The sequence below is a fragment of the Gavialis gangeticus genome, unplaced genomic scaffold (assembly GCF_001723915.1).
Source record: "Gavialis gangeticus isolate Ggan-Ray unplaced genomic scaffold, GavGan_comp1, whole genome shotgun sequence".
NCBI classification, from domain to species: domain Eukaryota; kingdom Metazoa; phylum Chordata; order Crocodylia; family Gavialidae; genus Gavialis; species Gavialis gangeticus.
Genome location: NW_017728996.1, coordinates 5843257 through 5856824, shown reverse-complemented (window position 1 = coordinate 5856824; position 13568 = coordinate 5843257). Strand labels below are relative to the sequence as shown.

Sequence of the window (13568 nt, the reverse complement as noted above, 5' to 3'; positions counted from 1 at the left end):
TAGGGAGAAGGGGAGGGTCACAGTTGGAGGAAACTACAATAGAAAAGAGTGAAAAGATGTTATCTCAGAATCTGTATGTACACTAGGAGCCCTTTTTAAAGGTCATCTTGATTTAGTTGGCTCTCTCTTTTTCTCTCCCATGCTCTAAAACTGCAACAGAGGAGAAGGAAAATGAATCCATTACAGTGGGGAGGGAGGAAAAGGAGGACTTAAGAAAACAACTTTAATTTTAAACGTGTGTTTCACTTTGCCCATCCTTTTGCTTTTTGACCTTATTGATTTGAAGATGTCAACCTGGCTTCTTACACTCGTGGACTATTAATGAAGTTCCCCGGTCTTGTTTGTAATGTTTGCAAATGTTCTGGGCCCACTGTCGGTGCACAAATGCTCAGAGGCCATCAGCCAGGCAAATCTATCCATGTAAGAGCTTGACAAAATCCTGACCATGAGTAGGGGCTGGCCAAGGTAGCACTTAGAAAGCAATGCAAGGGCTACTGTTCCTCCAGCAGCACACACCACGTTGGCTCTGGCAGCAAAAGACACCACTACAGCTCACCATTTCTTTGCATCAAATTGGATCCATACCAGCTCTTACCCAGGCAGGAGAACCAGAAGTGGAAAGCTGACACTGTCTGGATTAAGTTCTTTACTGAAGATTGACAAGCCCATAATACATCCAACTTGATCGTATAGATGGCAACTCTCTCTTAAGATGATTGTTTAATAATCGCTTGGCAGGTGTTATACACCAGGACCTGTCCAATTCAGTCTGGAGCCTTATCAAGGCACCACAAAACACTGACAAGCAGTCAGAGGAGAAAGAGAGATGCTCACAGAAGATGGGAAGCAAAGGTACTACAGTATCTGTAGGGGTGAAGGCCTCAGGGGGATCCATAAAGACCCTGTCAACTTTCATGGGCTCGCTGCTTTGCGCTTCCTGAGCATCTCTACAGTGAAGTGAGCTGACAGGAGAAAATTTCCACAGAGACTTGCTTGAATTCAAACATGAATCCACATTGGATTGGCTCTGTGGCTCTTTCAGGTTTGGTTCCTCCTAGTGCCAGCATAATTGAGCGTATTGAGCCAGAGTCCTTCCTGTTGCATCCACCTTAAATCCAGATATTTAACATTCCCATCCACTAACTGGGTGCAAAGAAGCCAGAGCATCCAGGAAAGCATTTCTGTTGTTGCTCTATAGAGATCGCCAGGGACTCCAAGTCTTCTTCCCAGATAACTATGGTGACTCAATGCATCAAAGCACCTCACCCAACCCTTCTTTCTGCTCCTCAGTTCTCCTCTTCCTCCCCAGGGAGTGTGGTACTTCTCCTTCAGCAACCCCCCTCCCACCATCTTGTGGCCCTGTTTTTCATCAGCATAACATCACTGACCTCAAGGACTATTTCAGAGCTAGAATGGCATCTGAGAGAAGAGGATGAAGCCCTTCACTGCCTCCACCAGAGACCTCTACATAGTGCCTTACCTGAAAGCTGCCTTAGACCCTGTCTTGTCCGCACCACACCAAACAGCAGTGCTCAGCCCCTCTCTGGTATAGCTCGCCTCCCAGGGTGAAGGCAATGGGCAAGGGCAGTGGTTTGCTTGATGGGCTCAAAATGAGGTAGGCTGGAAAATGGAAAGGACAAGAAGTGCCATGTATTACAGTGATACCTTGGACCCAACAGACATTTGCTGCTGGGTCCTGGGGTTAGGGGATCAAGCTGTAGTTTGGCACAGCTGCAAATCTGCAGCTGCAATTCCCTAATCCTGTCCCTCCCCCTTCCCAGCCCGGGGCTGTCTTCTGAATGAGAAGTAGGGGCAACAGAGCAGAGGGAGCTTGGTCTGGGGGTTGCCCAGCCTGGGCTGGAGGATGGGGTAGACAGATTGGAGCCCTCCTGCCTTGGGGGAACTCCCTTCCCCTCTCCCATTCTGAAAACAGTGCCATGAGTAGGGCTGGGCTGCTTCAGCTCCCAGCACCTGCTTACACAAGTTAATGAAGGTGCTCTGCATCGTGTAATGAGGGATTAGATTGTCATGGGATGGGCCCTTTTAAAGAGCTCTGCACAGCTGTAGAGCACTTCAGGGGGCCAACCATGCAACAAAATAATCACTTGTGTCAGCACCCTCAAAGGAATCTCTCCTGAAAGCGAGAGCGCACATCCAGAGGGCCTAGGGACAAGCCAGCCTGATGGACACTGGAGTCAGTGAGGAAGTTTTGAGGGGAGTTCATGTTTCTTTTTGAATCTTAGCTTAACAAGCAGGACAGCAAGGAGTCTGACACAGGAGGACCCTTGTGACATTACTGGGGAGCTGCAGATGGAGGACACAGGCCTGAAGGCAAATCTGGGTTATGTAGTCAGCATATCCAACGAAGGGCCACGTTCTGTCAAATGCTGCTTGGATTTACAGTGCTGCACTATATGCTTAGTAGGCTCTAAATATTAGCTGTGAGCTACTCTCTTTGCTATAAGGTAGCCAAGTGTGGCAGAAGAGCAGTCGGAACTAAGCAGTTCTGCTGCACAGTTTGTCTAGTCCTTTCTTATCAGCTTCCCACATCCGTGAAGGGAGAGCTAGAACTCCTCAAATCATAGCACTGGAGGAGGAATTCAGAGAGTTGAATGGGAACAGGTAGTACTATGCATTAGGAAAATGATATGGAAGCACCCAAAAAGGGTATAAAAAGGAGGAATTCCAAACCAGCGCCTTTCCCATTTCAATTCCATAGTTGATGGACTCAAGGAACAAGGACCTCACATACTGCTTCTCATTGTATACTGATTTAAAGTAAAGGACAGAGAGGGAGAGAGACAGAGAACATATGTCCCCTGGCACAGAGTATCTCTGCATTCTTATATTGTTTCCCTTAATTTATGTTGCATTATTGATGTTCAGAATACTGGATATTTGAATAATGTAATACACAGGCTCTTTCACACAGCACTAGCACCAGCTTTAATGTATGCTTCTATAAAGATAAGAATAATGTATTGTTTGAAATCTGTTAAGACTTAGAAAATTTATTTTAAAAAAGATACAGGAATGCTGGCAAAGGGAAATTTAAAATGGGGGGCAACATTTCTTTGAACATTTTAATGATCCACTGGCATTTGAAAAAGGGATGTGGAAAGAAAATAAAAAATAAAAATCAACAAATCTTCTGACATGATATGAACAAATGATATGAATATTCAGGAAGTTTAAAGTGCTGATTCAATGATTTCTAGGAGTATACAACTTTTGCACTGATCACAGAAGCTATTATTTTTCTTTTCATCATAACTACACTTGACTGCTCTGTCGGTGTGTTGTTGCAACATGCATTGCATTGCAAGTATTGTAATTCATCCAGATGGCAGGAAGCTTTGGAATTGTTACTTGTATGGTACAGATGTTTAATAATCTAGCCATATGGCTCCAATGAAAGAGTATTTTGAAAGATTAAAAAAAAAAACCCACCGCCAACAAACAAACTCTACATTATATAGGCAACCAGGTAAAATTCAATGCAGTGATAAGGTATGAATGACCATACTCAATGAATATAAAATTATATGCTATAGCATGTAGCTTGTGTAGCTATTAAGAGTTATTATTACTTAAACTATTAGCCATGGAATATTTGTGAGAGAAGGATACTTTGGGCTGTGATAGCTTTTTTTTTAAACCAACTGAATAGGTGGCAGAGATTTTAGACAAGCTTTTGGACACAAAGCACCTTTCCTCAGGTCTAGGAGAGAAGCAAGTACCCCCAAGGCTAAGTAACAAAAAAGAAAAAAAAGAAAAAATGGAGTTTGTGCAAAACTCCATATGTAAATAAAAACAGATGTGGAACATGCCATTTAAGAATCATGATAGAAATCATTACACCAAGATTTGGGGTGAGGTGGGCATGCTAGAAGGGAAGACAGATTACAGCGGGACCTGGACAGGTTACGGGGGTGGGCAAATGAAAATAGGATGGGATTCAATACTGACAAGTACAGGGTGCTGCACTTAGGCAGCAGGAACCAGCAGCATACCTATAGGCTGGGGAATTCCCTTCTCAAAAGTACGGTGGCAGAAAGAGATCTTGGACTCATTATTGACTCCAAGAAGAACATGGGCTGACAATGCAAGGACACAGTCAGTAGGGCTAACCGCACCTTGGTGTGCATCCACAGATGCATCGTGAGCAGGTCCAGGGAGGTGATCCTCCCCCCTCTATGCAACGCTGGTCAGGTCGCAGCTGCAGTACTGCATCCAGTTCTGGGCGCCGCACTTCAAGAGGGATGTGGACAACATTGAGAGGGTCCAAAGGAGGGCCACTCGCATGATCAGGGGACAGTAGGGCAGACTCTACAAGGAGAGGCTACAGGACCTGAACCTGTTCAGCCTTCGCAAGAGAAGGTTGTGGGGAGGGATCTGGTGGCCATCTATAAACTCTCTAGGGGGGGACCAGCAGGGATTGGGAGAGACCTTGTTCCCCCGAGCACTTCCTGGAGTAACAAGGAATAACGGCCATAAGTCTTTAGCGAGTAGATTTAGGCTAGACATCAGGAGGCGCTACTTCAGTCAGGGTGGCCAGGATCTGGAACCAACTTCCAAGGGAAGTGGTGCTGGATCCTACCTTGAGGGTCTTTAAGAGGAGGCTTGATAATTACCTGGCTGGGGTCATTTGAGCCCAGTTTTTTCTGGTCGGACTAGAAGATCTACAAGGTCCCTTTCCAACCCTACATCTATGAATCTATGAAACCTGCACAATACTAGCATGGCCAACTCCTGTAACAATATTCACCTTTGTTGTTTTTAAAGTGAATCCAAAGATCATGAAAGGAGTCAAATTGGCATGTGCTGGCAGGGGGGGGCAGATTTTTTTTCTTTTATTGACAGAATGGGCAGAAGTGAAAACTTTCAGCACCCTGCCCTCTCCCCCAGTAATTTGCCTAGAATCCAACCTGCCTGGCATACCCAGCAGAGCTCCACGGCATCTGTTAGCAAAGGGGTCCAAGTAGTTCCAAGAATGATGGAATTTACTACAACGTGAAGGACTGTATGGTGGGAAGTTGGAAGACATCAGCAACACTCTTTCCAGACTGCATCCGCTTAACTGGGTTTTGAATACCACAAAATCTTCAGCCAACTATGTGAGGGGGTAAGCGGCTCCCTGTACTGGACCATCCAGTCATCAGTAAACCGCAAAGTTAGATTTGAAAACAGAAATGAACTGTTGGAAATCAAGAGACTCCGAAACCCCAAATGGCCATGTGCCTGTCCTTTTCTTGCCTGCCTGTCAGAAATGAATGCAGAAGGAAGGTAGGGAGTACTGTTTTCTACCCCCACTATCCTTTCTTCTGAAGCCCAAATCTTTGTCCCTTCATTACCTTGGACAAACTTCTCCTTTCAAACAAATCTGTTGTAAGGATGAAAAGGGGAAGACTGGACAAAGCAGTGGGCTCCCAGACAAAACCCCAGCCATTTAGCAAATGAGGGACTCTTTCCACCCAATACATTTTTTTTTTTTAAGAGGAAATCTTCAATTAGCATTAGTTCAAAGGAAAAAAACCAAAGGGCCTGGGGAATATTTTCTTTTTTTCAAAGCAGAGAAGAAGGATTCAAAGCTGCTCTCTCTAACAGATACTAATCTGGTCGGTATAATTTTAAAATACTTTATGATAGACCTGAAGGGCATTTAAACCCTGTGGTTGTTTTAAAAAAAACAACAAGATCTTCTGCAGTTTATGCATTTGCTTTGCCAAAAGCTTACCTTAGCAAACAAAGTATAGTAAATCATAGTTGCTCTGATTTACTACCTAGATGGCGCAGTTTATTTTCAGAGACAGCCCAGCAGAAAGCTATGTCATGTATAAACATATTCAGAGAGGGGGAAATCATCATGCACAACTACCAGAACAGTAGGAACCACTCATAGGACATTACTGGAAAGAAATGCACGTATGCGTGCATTGAATTTTTCATGTTCCTTTACTCTGCTTTCATTTAAAGATCTCTCCTGGGGAGGCAACACAGAAGCAAAACACCACAGAGACAAAGCCCTCTCTCAGAGTTCCCAAATCTATATGGTGAGGTGCTGAGTAGGTTAATTTTGCTAACCCTTTCACCTCTGGACAGGAACTCACATCCATCTTAGGTCACCAGTAAAATGAGATTGATGGTCTCAGTGCAATTCCAATTGAACATTCAGCCATCATGCAAAACCAGCGTGCTGTTCAATCCAATTCAGCACCACCGGCGGTCTCCTGAAAAATCACCAGGACTGAACTGGAACAGGGCGCTGAGAGTTACAACCAAAATATTCTGCCAGTGCTTTGTGGAAAGGAATGTCAGAGTGGCTGCAAATGTTAGTTCAGCATTGAATGAGCAATGTTAATCCTTTGATTTATTACAGCCAAAATTCATCACTTTAACAAAAAAGTGCACCTGTCTCAGTCCATGATGTCTGAGCCCTGCGCCTGTTCCCACTGAAGTCAATATGAATTTTGCTGTTGACTTTCCAGGGGCTAGGGATCAAACTTAAATTGATAGCTGCTCCCATAGCAGAGAGAGAATATTGGATGATTGGTTCTTATCATCAGCATACCAAAATGTATTAGGCACTTTGCAAGCACCTAAGGAGATAGTCCCAATGCCAAAAAGCTTTTCACTCCAGATAATGAAGACCTGGGTGGATTTACTATTCAAAAACTAAAATGGCTTTTCCCCTTGCTCACCCACCACGCTGAAAACATGCATTAGCTTAAATGGATATAAGAAGGATGAAGACGACATCATGGACTGAGAGGCAGAGCCAAGAATCCTGGATTCCCGGAGCTGTGAGGGTGAAGCAGACGTGATTCTATCAGTGCTCTACTGCTTTTCAACTACCAGCACCAGAGCCAAGGAAAGAAAAATACACCTGATGCTTCTTTGAAACAGCAGTAAATGAGAGGGGAAAGGATCAAAATAATAACCCCAAAGCCTTCTCCTTAGCTTTTAATCCAAGAAAGAGTCATTAATAGAGATTTAAACTCAGGCTTCGCTAGTCTAAACATGTCACTGTTAATTACAAAGCTATTTAACTTTTGGAAGAAATAAAGGCTGCTATTAATGAAAGAAGAACCAATTAGCCTTTAAGCTACACAGTGTTTTTTAATCAAACTTTCTTTTGATCATCATACGCACTGTGGGATGCAGTCTCCCCTCCCCATGCACTAGCAGCTCCCCCTATTGTGAATGGAATAAATTTTACAAGCCTGGCTGAGTGAGGCTGCAGGAAGGAGCATCCCTGCTGCAGGGAGAGAGCTTCCTTGCTCCAGGACTATTGCAGACTGGAACACTCCAGACCAGCTCCATCAACGCAGCACTGCCAGGGACAGCAATGAGGTGATGTGCAGAGGGAACAACAGATGTGTACATCTCGGGGGGAACTGTGGTGCAGCAACACTAGATCCATGCAAAGGTTAATGACAAAACATGCCAGGACGTTTAAAGATAGAAAAGCGGGAAAACGGGAAATGAAGAGGCAGAGAGGGTCGCTGGTAAGACACAGTCTAGGCCACCCAAGTCATTCTCCCAGGTAAATAGGGGAACTCCCTTTGGTGGTTCAGCAATAACTGCTGTGAAGGGTCAAGAGGAACACAAACCAAAAACCGGCCTTGAAAAGTGATACGGCAGAAAACTAAAGTGGGAGCTGATACAGTGGGAAAAAAAAGATACTGGTAAGAAAAGCATTACTGTGATAGGATACATGATACCCCTGTGCCCTGGGGTAGAAAGTAACCTGGTCACGTCTGGTACCTACAAACAAAGCGAATGCCACAGAGAATTCCTCATGCCACACAATTGCTCTCCTGGCTACTGCAGCCCTACAGGATCCTCAGGGATGAGAGGGACTAGAAAAGCTAGCATAGTTTGGGATCCTATTCCCCCCACCCTGCAAACATATTTTATCCTTGCCTATCTCTCGCCACACAGTCCTACTCCTTGTCCCCAAAGGCATAAACGGAATGCAGATTAGGAGTCAGCAATGATTTTCCTCTTCTACCAGAATCAGGGAAGAAGAGAGTGCAGAAGTTCCCATTCATGCACGAATCCATGAGCATTTCATTAATATATAGGTAATGCAAGGATCTGACCTGTGGATGTGCATCTTCTGGACAGACATTAGGTATTGCCTACACATAATTTGACACACATTAAAGTCAAACACAAAAAACTCCTGTTCTGATCAGATACACAATGACTGTGCTGCATTAGCGCAATCTTTCAGCCTGAAGTATATACAGGTCCTTATCAGCAACAGAAAGACAAAACTTGTCAGAGAATGTTAAGAGCATAACTCTGACTATTATTGCTAAGAGGAACTGATTTAAAAATAAATGTTAATGCCCTGTGCAAAGCAGACACTTTCTGCACCACTTCCGAACCACTGGAAAAGCAAATTTCCCCATTGTCTCCTCATAGACAGCAAAAAATTAAAAGGAAGAAAGAAAATCAATACATTCTAGAGATAAAAGTGAAAATGAACAGCGCGGTGCACCAGAGGGGCATTCTGAGCCACAGAGCTTGTGCTAGCAATAATACAAGTATATACTCATATATACATCAGCCACCAAAACGTTTTTGTCATCCAAAGTAAGTAATTAATATTAAGCACAAGTCATTCCAGTGAAGTCAGGTGATCTGTTCAATGTTTTACTGGACTGGGTTCAGAGTGCTCAGCACCCTGAAGGATTGAACCATTAATCTCAGAGTTGACTGTGTAGTTTTGCTAAGAGGTTAGACAGTGGATTTGAATAGGATGGTTTGGATAGAGATGATCCTGCCTCCGGCGGGGGGTTAGATTAGATGACTTCTGGAGGCCTGTTCCAGCCCATCTTCTCTATGATCTCTCTGTGTCTCTGTAAAAGGAGGCTAATTCTACTTCCCTGCTTCAAAGGCTTGCAGGGAGAAGAGAAGCACCAGCCCTGCTTCTTCCTCTTGTATACCAGGGGCCAGATTCAGACATCTACAATCCACCCGATTTTAATGGGGGTTTAGGCACCAGCACAGAAATTAAGCACCTAAATATCTTTGTAGTTCGGGCCCTAAAGCAGCTTTGCATACTTCAAGGCCCTTTATTCTCATAAATTGCCATCAAGGAAGTGAAGAGCATCAATGACAATTAGGGTCATTCATGTTTTTGAGGTGCCCAGACAACAGTGCTAGAGCTATATGAGTTCCACTAATCTAAATACAAATAGATATTACCTTAAAAACCCTGTTTAACTGGGGGCTTTAACAGCTGGAGTTGGGGGAGCGGGGCAGCAGAATTTATATTTCTATAGCATTCTGTGACTCCCTCTCTGTCAATAAAATCTGGATCCCTCTTGGGCCATGCTTCTGCTCAGTGGCTGGGGGAGGGCTCTCACTTAACTCATCACTCCCCTGAGCCCAGCATAGCAAACAGATGGAGTAGTACACCTTAAAGAACCCACTGCTGAAAGTCTCTGACATCGAAACACATGACATGGTTAATTAACTGGGCCCTCACACTGAACAGACTCACTTAAATGCTTTGCGTTTGTTTGCATGGTGCTATTAGAACAGTCTTCCTGACAAGTGTGATACATTGACAGGTAAAATGATTGGATGTAACCTTGTTACAAGCACATCATACCTTTGAACATCCTTCCTTTGCACTGACTTACCTAGAGCTCATTAAAATTGGGGGGGGGCTTGTGCCCTTAAATTTAAGAGGTGAAAACTTTTCTGATACTTCTGCCTTGAAATTATGGAATACTTCAGTCCTGTAACTGCTCCCAACTCCCCCAACCCCAAGTCTTTCACATTAGCACATTGTTTTAGATACATTGCCCTCAGAATCAAGGTTTGATACAGGAAAGCACTTAAGCACTTCCTTAAATCCACCCTACTGACTTCAATGGGATTTAACTATATACTCAAAGCTTAGCATGTGGCAAAGTAAGCATATTTCCTGAACTGGGAAACCATAAAGTTCTGAATTTCAGAGCTTCTGACCAGCTCATGCCAGCAGCTCAGTTAGAACAGTGTGTACTCAGCAGCTCTACAGATAAAGCCTTAATATTATTAATTGGTACTGAATTAGCATTGGGGATTTTTCTACATCTTCAATGCAAAATTAATTGTAATGGTCATGTACTAATCAAAACTCTATACATACGTATGCAGTAGTCTCCACTTTCATAATATCCAGGGCAGCACTGAGATCTCCGCCGATACATTGTTCTTAGGCCTCTTCGATATGCTGTTTTATAACTTATTCTAAATTGCAAGACAGAAAGCCGTTTGACAGTATTGAAAATCAATGCCTACTGTTGGAATTATATTTGTGTTAAATTATAGCAAGGATAGCATTCAATAATTATTTTAAAATGCATGAAGACTTTTGATATTAAAAACCACAATAAAAAAAATCAATACTTATTTTGAAACTAGAAATATAACATGGATTATAAACACAGTATTCACGGCAGCCAGTTAACAGAGGTCTTCTTGGGACTGCTACCTTAAAGCACAGCCTCAGCCCCAAGGAGAGGGCATGACACGTCTTCACGAATAAACACAATTTTTCTAGGTGTAGCAGTAAGGTCAGCTATCAGCACTGGACTCAACAAAACACTCTATTGAAGCCATTTTTCAGGGTACTGCAACAGGAATCATTGTAATGGACATTTAATACTTGCTAGGCGGGACTGGAAATTAACTCCACAGTGCATTCTCTCCACAAGGTAACCTATCCAAGACTTGAGCGTCTTGCAAGATGGTGTAACATCCTGCATAGAAACCACTTCAAGACTGCTTCTACAACACCAGGCTCTTGTCCAAAAAAGTGCCAGAGTACAAAGCTTCCTGCCAGATTTTTAGCTTGATTTGTAACACAAGAAAGGTTGACACCTGGGAAAATGAGGACTTAAATGACAAAAGTTTGAAAGCATCCTTTCATTTTAATTCATCTGAAATAATCCTCTCCTGGGTCTTGGTCCCATCCTAGAACAGAAAATCAATGGTCCTTCCCGTTGGACAAATCTCTCCCACTTACTCTGCTCTACTTCAGCTGAAACAATGCTGTAAGCAGGCATTGTTACAGCGCTGGACACCACCCGACAAACTAAAATAAGCCAAACTGGCAAGATGTTAAGCATCTTCAGCTGCCACCAAGTCAAGAGACTCGAGAACACCGAGTAGCTGACAGGATCAGACCCCTTGCAAGGTCCCCAGACAAGTGACTGCGTTGGGTGTTTATCTGAATATTTTTTTCTGGTAGGAAGTACCCTAATCACAACAACTGATTCCATGTAGTCCAGAAAAAAAAATTATCAGGCAGCAACAACTTTCATTCAAGCCCTTAAATTTACATTCTGGTTTGGAAGCAGTCTCTGTAGCCTGGATCCATTTCCAGTTACCACCAGCCTGACCCATACTCAAGCCAATGGACTAGAAGAGAAAGAAAGAGAGACTGATACACAACAAGCTAGTCAGTCCCCTCTTGAATTATGCAGCTGAACTGCTTGATATAGCTGGCTCAAGTCTCATGCAAGAATTGCTGCCCCTTGGATGATCTGCCACAAGCCCAGGATTTATGGGCACACAAGATTTCTAAAACATGATCAGCTATGAGGATTTTTTTTGCAGAGAGGCCTATATTTCCTTCAATATCAGGGTGTCACAGAAGCTTAGATAAAGAAAAAAGCTACAGGGGGAGATGAAAAGGCAAAGAGATTAAAATATCTTGGGGATCAGCACTTACCTGTGTCTAGTGCACTTGAACCAGTTCAGTATGTCAGTACATCGTGTATAGTAGATCTGATCAAAAGGATGAGCATAAGATTCCTGTACTGTTACAGCATAGCTAGGAATAGGCAAGGAAAGAAAGACGAAAAGCCTGTTTGTTACAGCATATAAAGCTTTTATTTCCTTGACTTGCTCCCACAACTAACTCCAGCCTAAGACACAACTATCAGTTTGGTGGGGACTCTGGCCATATCCAGAGCTAAGGAAGCCTTTTCTTCTACTTTCTCCCCAGGAGAGAATCACAGATACTTTCTGGAGCTCCTCCAAGGATATGGTTCTGTTCCCAACTTGAGCCTACAAGGCACAGTTTAGCTGCTCATGGGGCATAAATTTAAAAATCTATTTTCTCTAAGTTAAGAACAAATATGAATCACAAGTTTTAAAAGCCGAGGCAGAGAACTGGTAAACTGCAATGTAGGGGGAAATGGCTTAGTCTAGAAAGTATACAAAACCTCCATGTTCTTAGATCATATCAGAGGCTTCCTACAAGGACTGTTAATATTTGCTTGCATTCCAAAATGCTAATGAGAGCACATATTAACTTAATGCTGCTGAGTTTCGCCAGCATGATGGGATCCTCACACTTCATTTTATGATGAAGGAGCATCATTACTTCAACTAATATTGGGAGCACCAATCAAAGAGGGGAAAATTTATGAAAGGTCTCAAGGGTGTTTATTTTTATACTTCATGAATTTAATCCTTTCTAATTTGTCGCAGAAACAACATAGGAAGTAATTGAAGATCATAAAATCACAAGTAAAGTGGTGACTGGGTTTGAGACTAATTGAGATTTGGGCAGACTGCAACAATACCTTTTATAGAACTGAAGACTTTGCTCTTTACAGAAATTGGAGAAACTGGTTAAAAATTAAGATATGGGCAAGACCTTTTCATATACTAACGTCTCAATGCAACAAGTACTACTTTATAGAGGGCTGTAATTTTCAAGAGAGCCTAAATGACTTGGGAGCCATTGGCTTGTTCTCTGGTGGCTGTCAACTGGGGGTGTGCATACCCCTAGGGGTACTTAAAGAGATCATAGGGTGTACACAGAACAAATGAGAAAAAAATTACTGTTTTATAGAGGTGCACCAATACATTGGTCCCATATTGGATCGGCACTGATATAAGTAAAATTGACTGTATCAGCAATCAGCTTTGTTGACTGACATGGCCAATAATATGGCCGATAAATGTCCTGTGCATGCATGCAGCCACAGCACAGCACGCAGGCAGCCAGGAGCACAGCCCAGCAGCTTGGAGAACAGTCTGGTCCAGTTGGTAAGTCTGTTGCGAGGGAAGGGGCGTGGGTAGGGGGTCATATAGAGGTCCCAGTGGTGAGGGACAGAGTGGGGCTGGGACGGGCACAGAACAGAGCTGTGGCTCATCCCAAGGGGCATGGGGAGGTGGGCAGCTCCCATCATGGCACACCCTGAGAGCGCATGGGGGACGAGTGCTCCCAGATCTACATGCAGGGCGAGGGCAGTCTGCCACTGCAGGCTGGGGCTGGGGTGGTGCCAAGCTCTTCTCAGTGGGGGCTGGGCCAGGCTGCACTCGGAGAGGACAGTAGCAATGCTGGGAGGAAGGGTTATGACTTGCCCTGGCCCCAGACCACAAGTGGCAGCCTGCCCTGCCCACAAATCTGGGGGCACATGACCCCCATGCCCTCCTTGGGCACGTGTAGTGGCGGGAACCGCCCCCCTCCTCAGTGCCCCCGAAATGAGCTGCTCGCGGCTCCGTCCCACACCCCACCTTGCCCCGCCCAAGCAGCACCTCCCCCA

At 43.9% G+C, this 13568-nt stretch overlaps 1 protein-coding gene across 3 annotated transcripts in view; it reads right to left on the bottom strand.

The window, feature by feature from the left end:
• The window catches only part of MEGF11 (multiple EGF like domains 11), a 386245-nt gene that overhangs the window by 359031 nt on the left and 13646 nt on the right, over positions 1 to 13568 (bottom strand). For all 3 annotated transcript variants that reach the window (XM_019503962.1, XM_019503960.1, XM_019503961.1), the window contains exons 3-4: positions 11741 to 11842; positions 10154 to 10254 (exon numbers count right to left, since the gene is read on the bottom strand). In XM_019503962.1, the coding sequence (XP_019359507.1) occupies positions 10154 to 10254; positions 11741 to 11842 (203 nt within the window). The remainder of the gene's footprint in view (positions 1 to 10153; positions 10255 to 11740; positions 11843 to 13568) is intronic.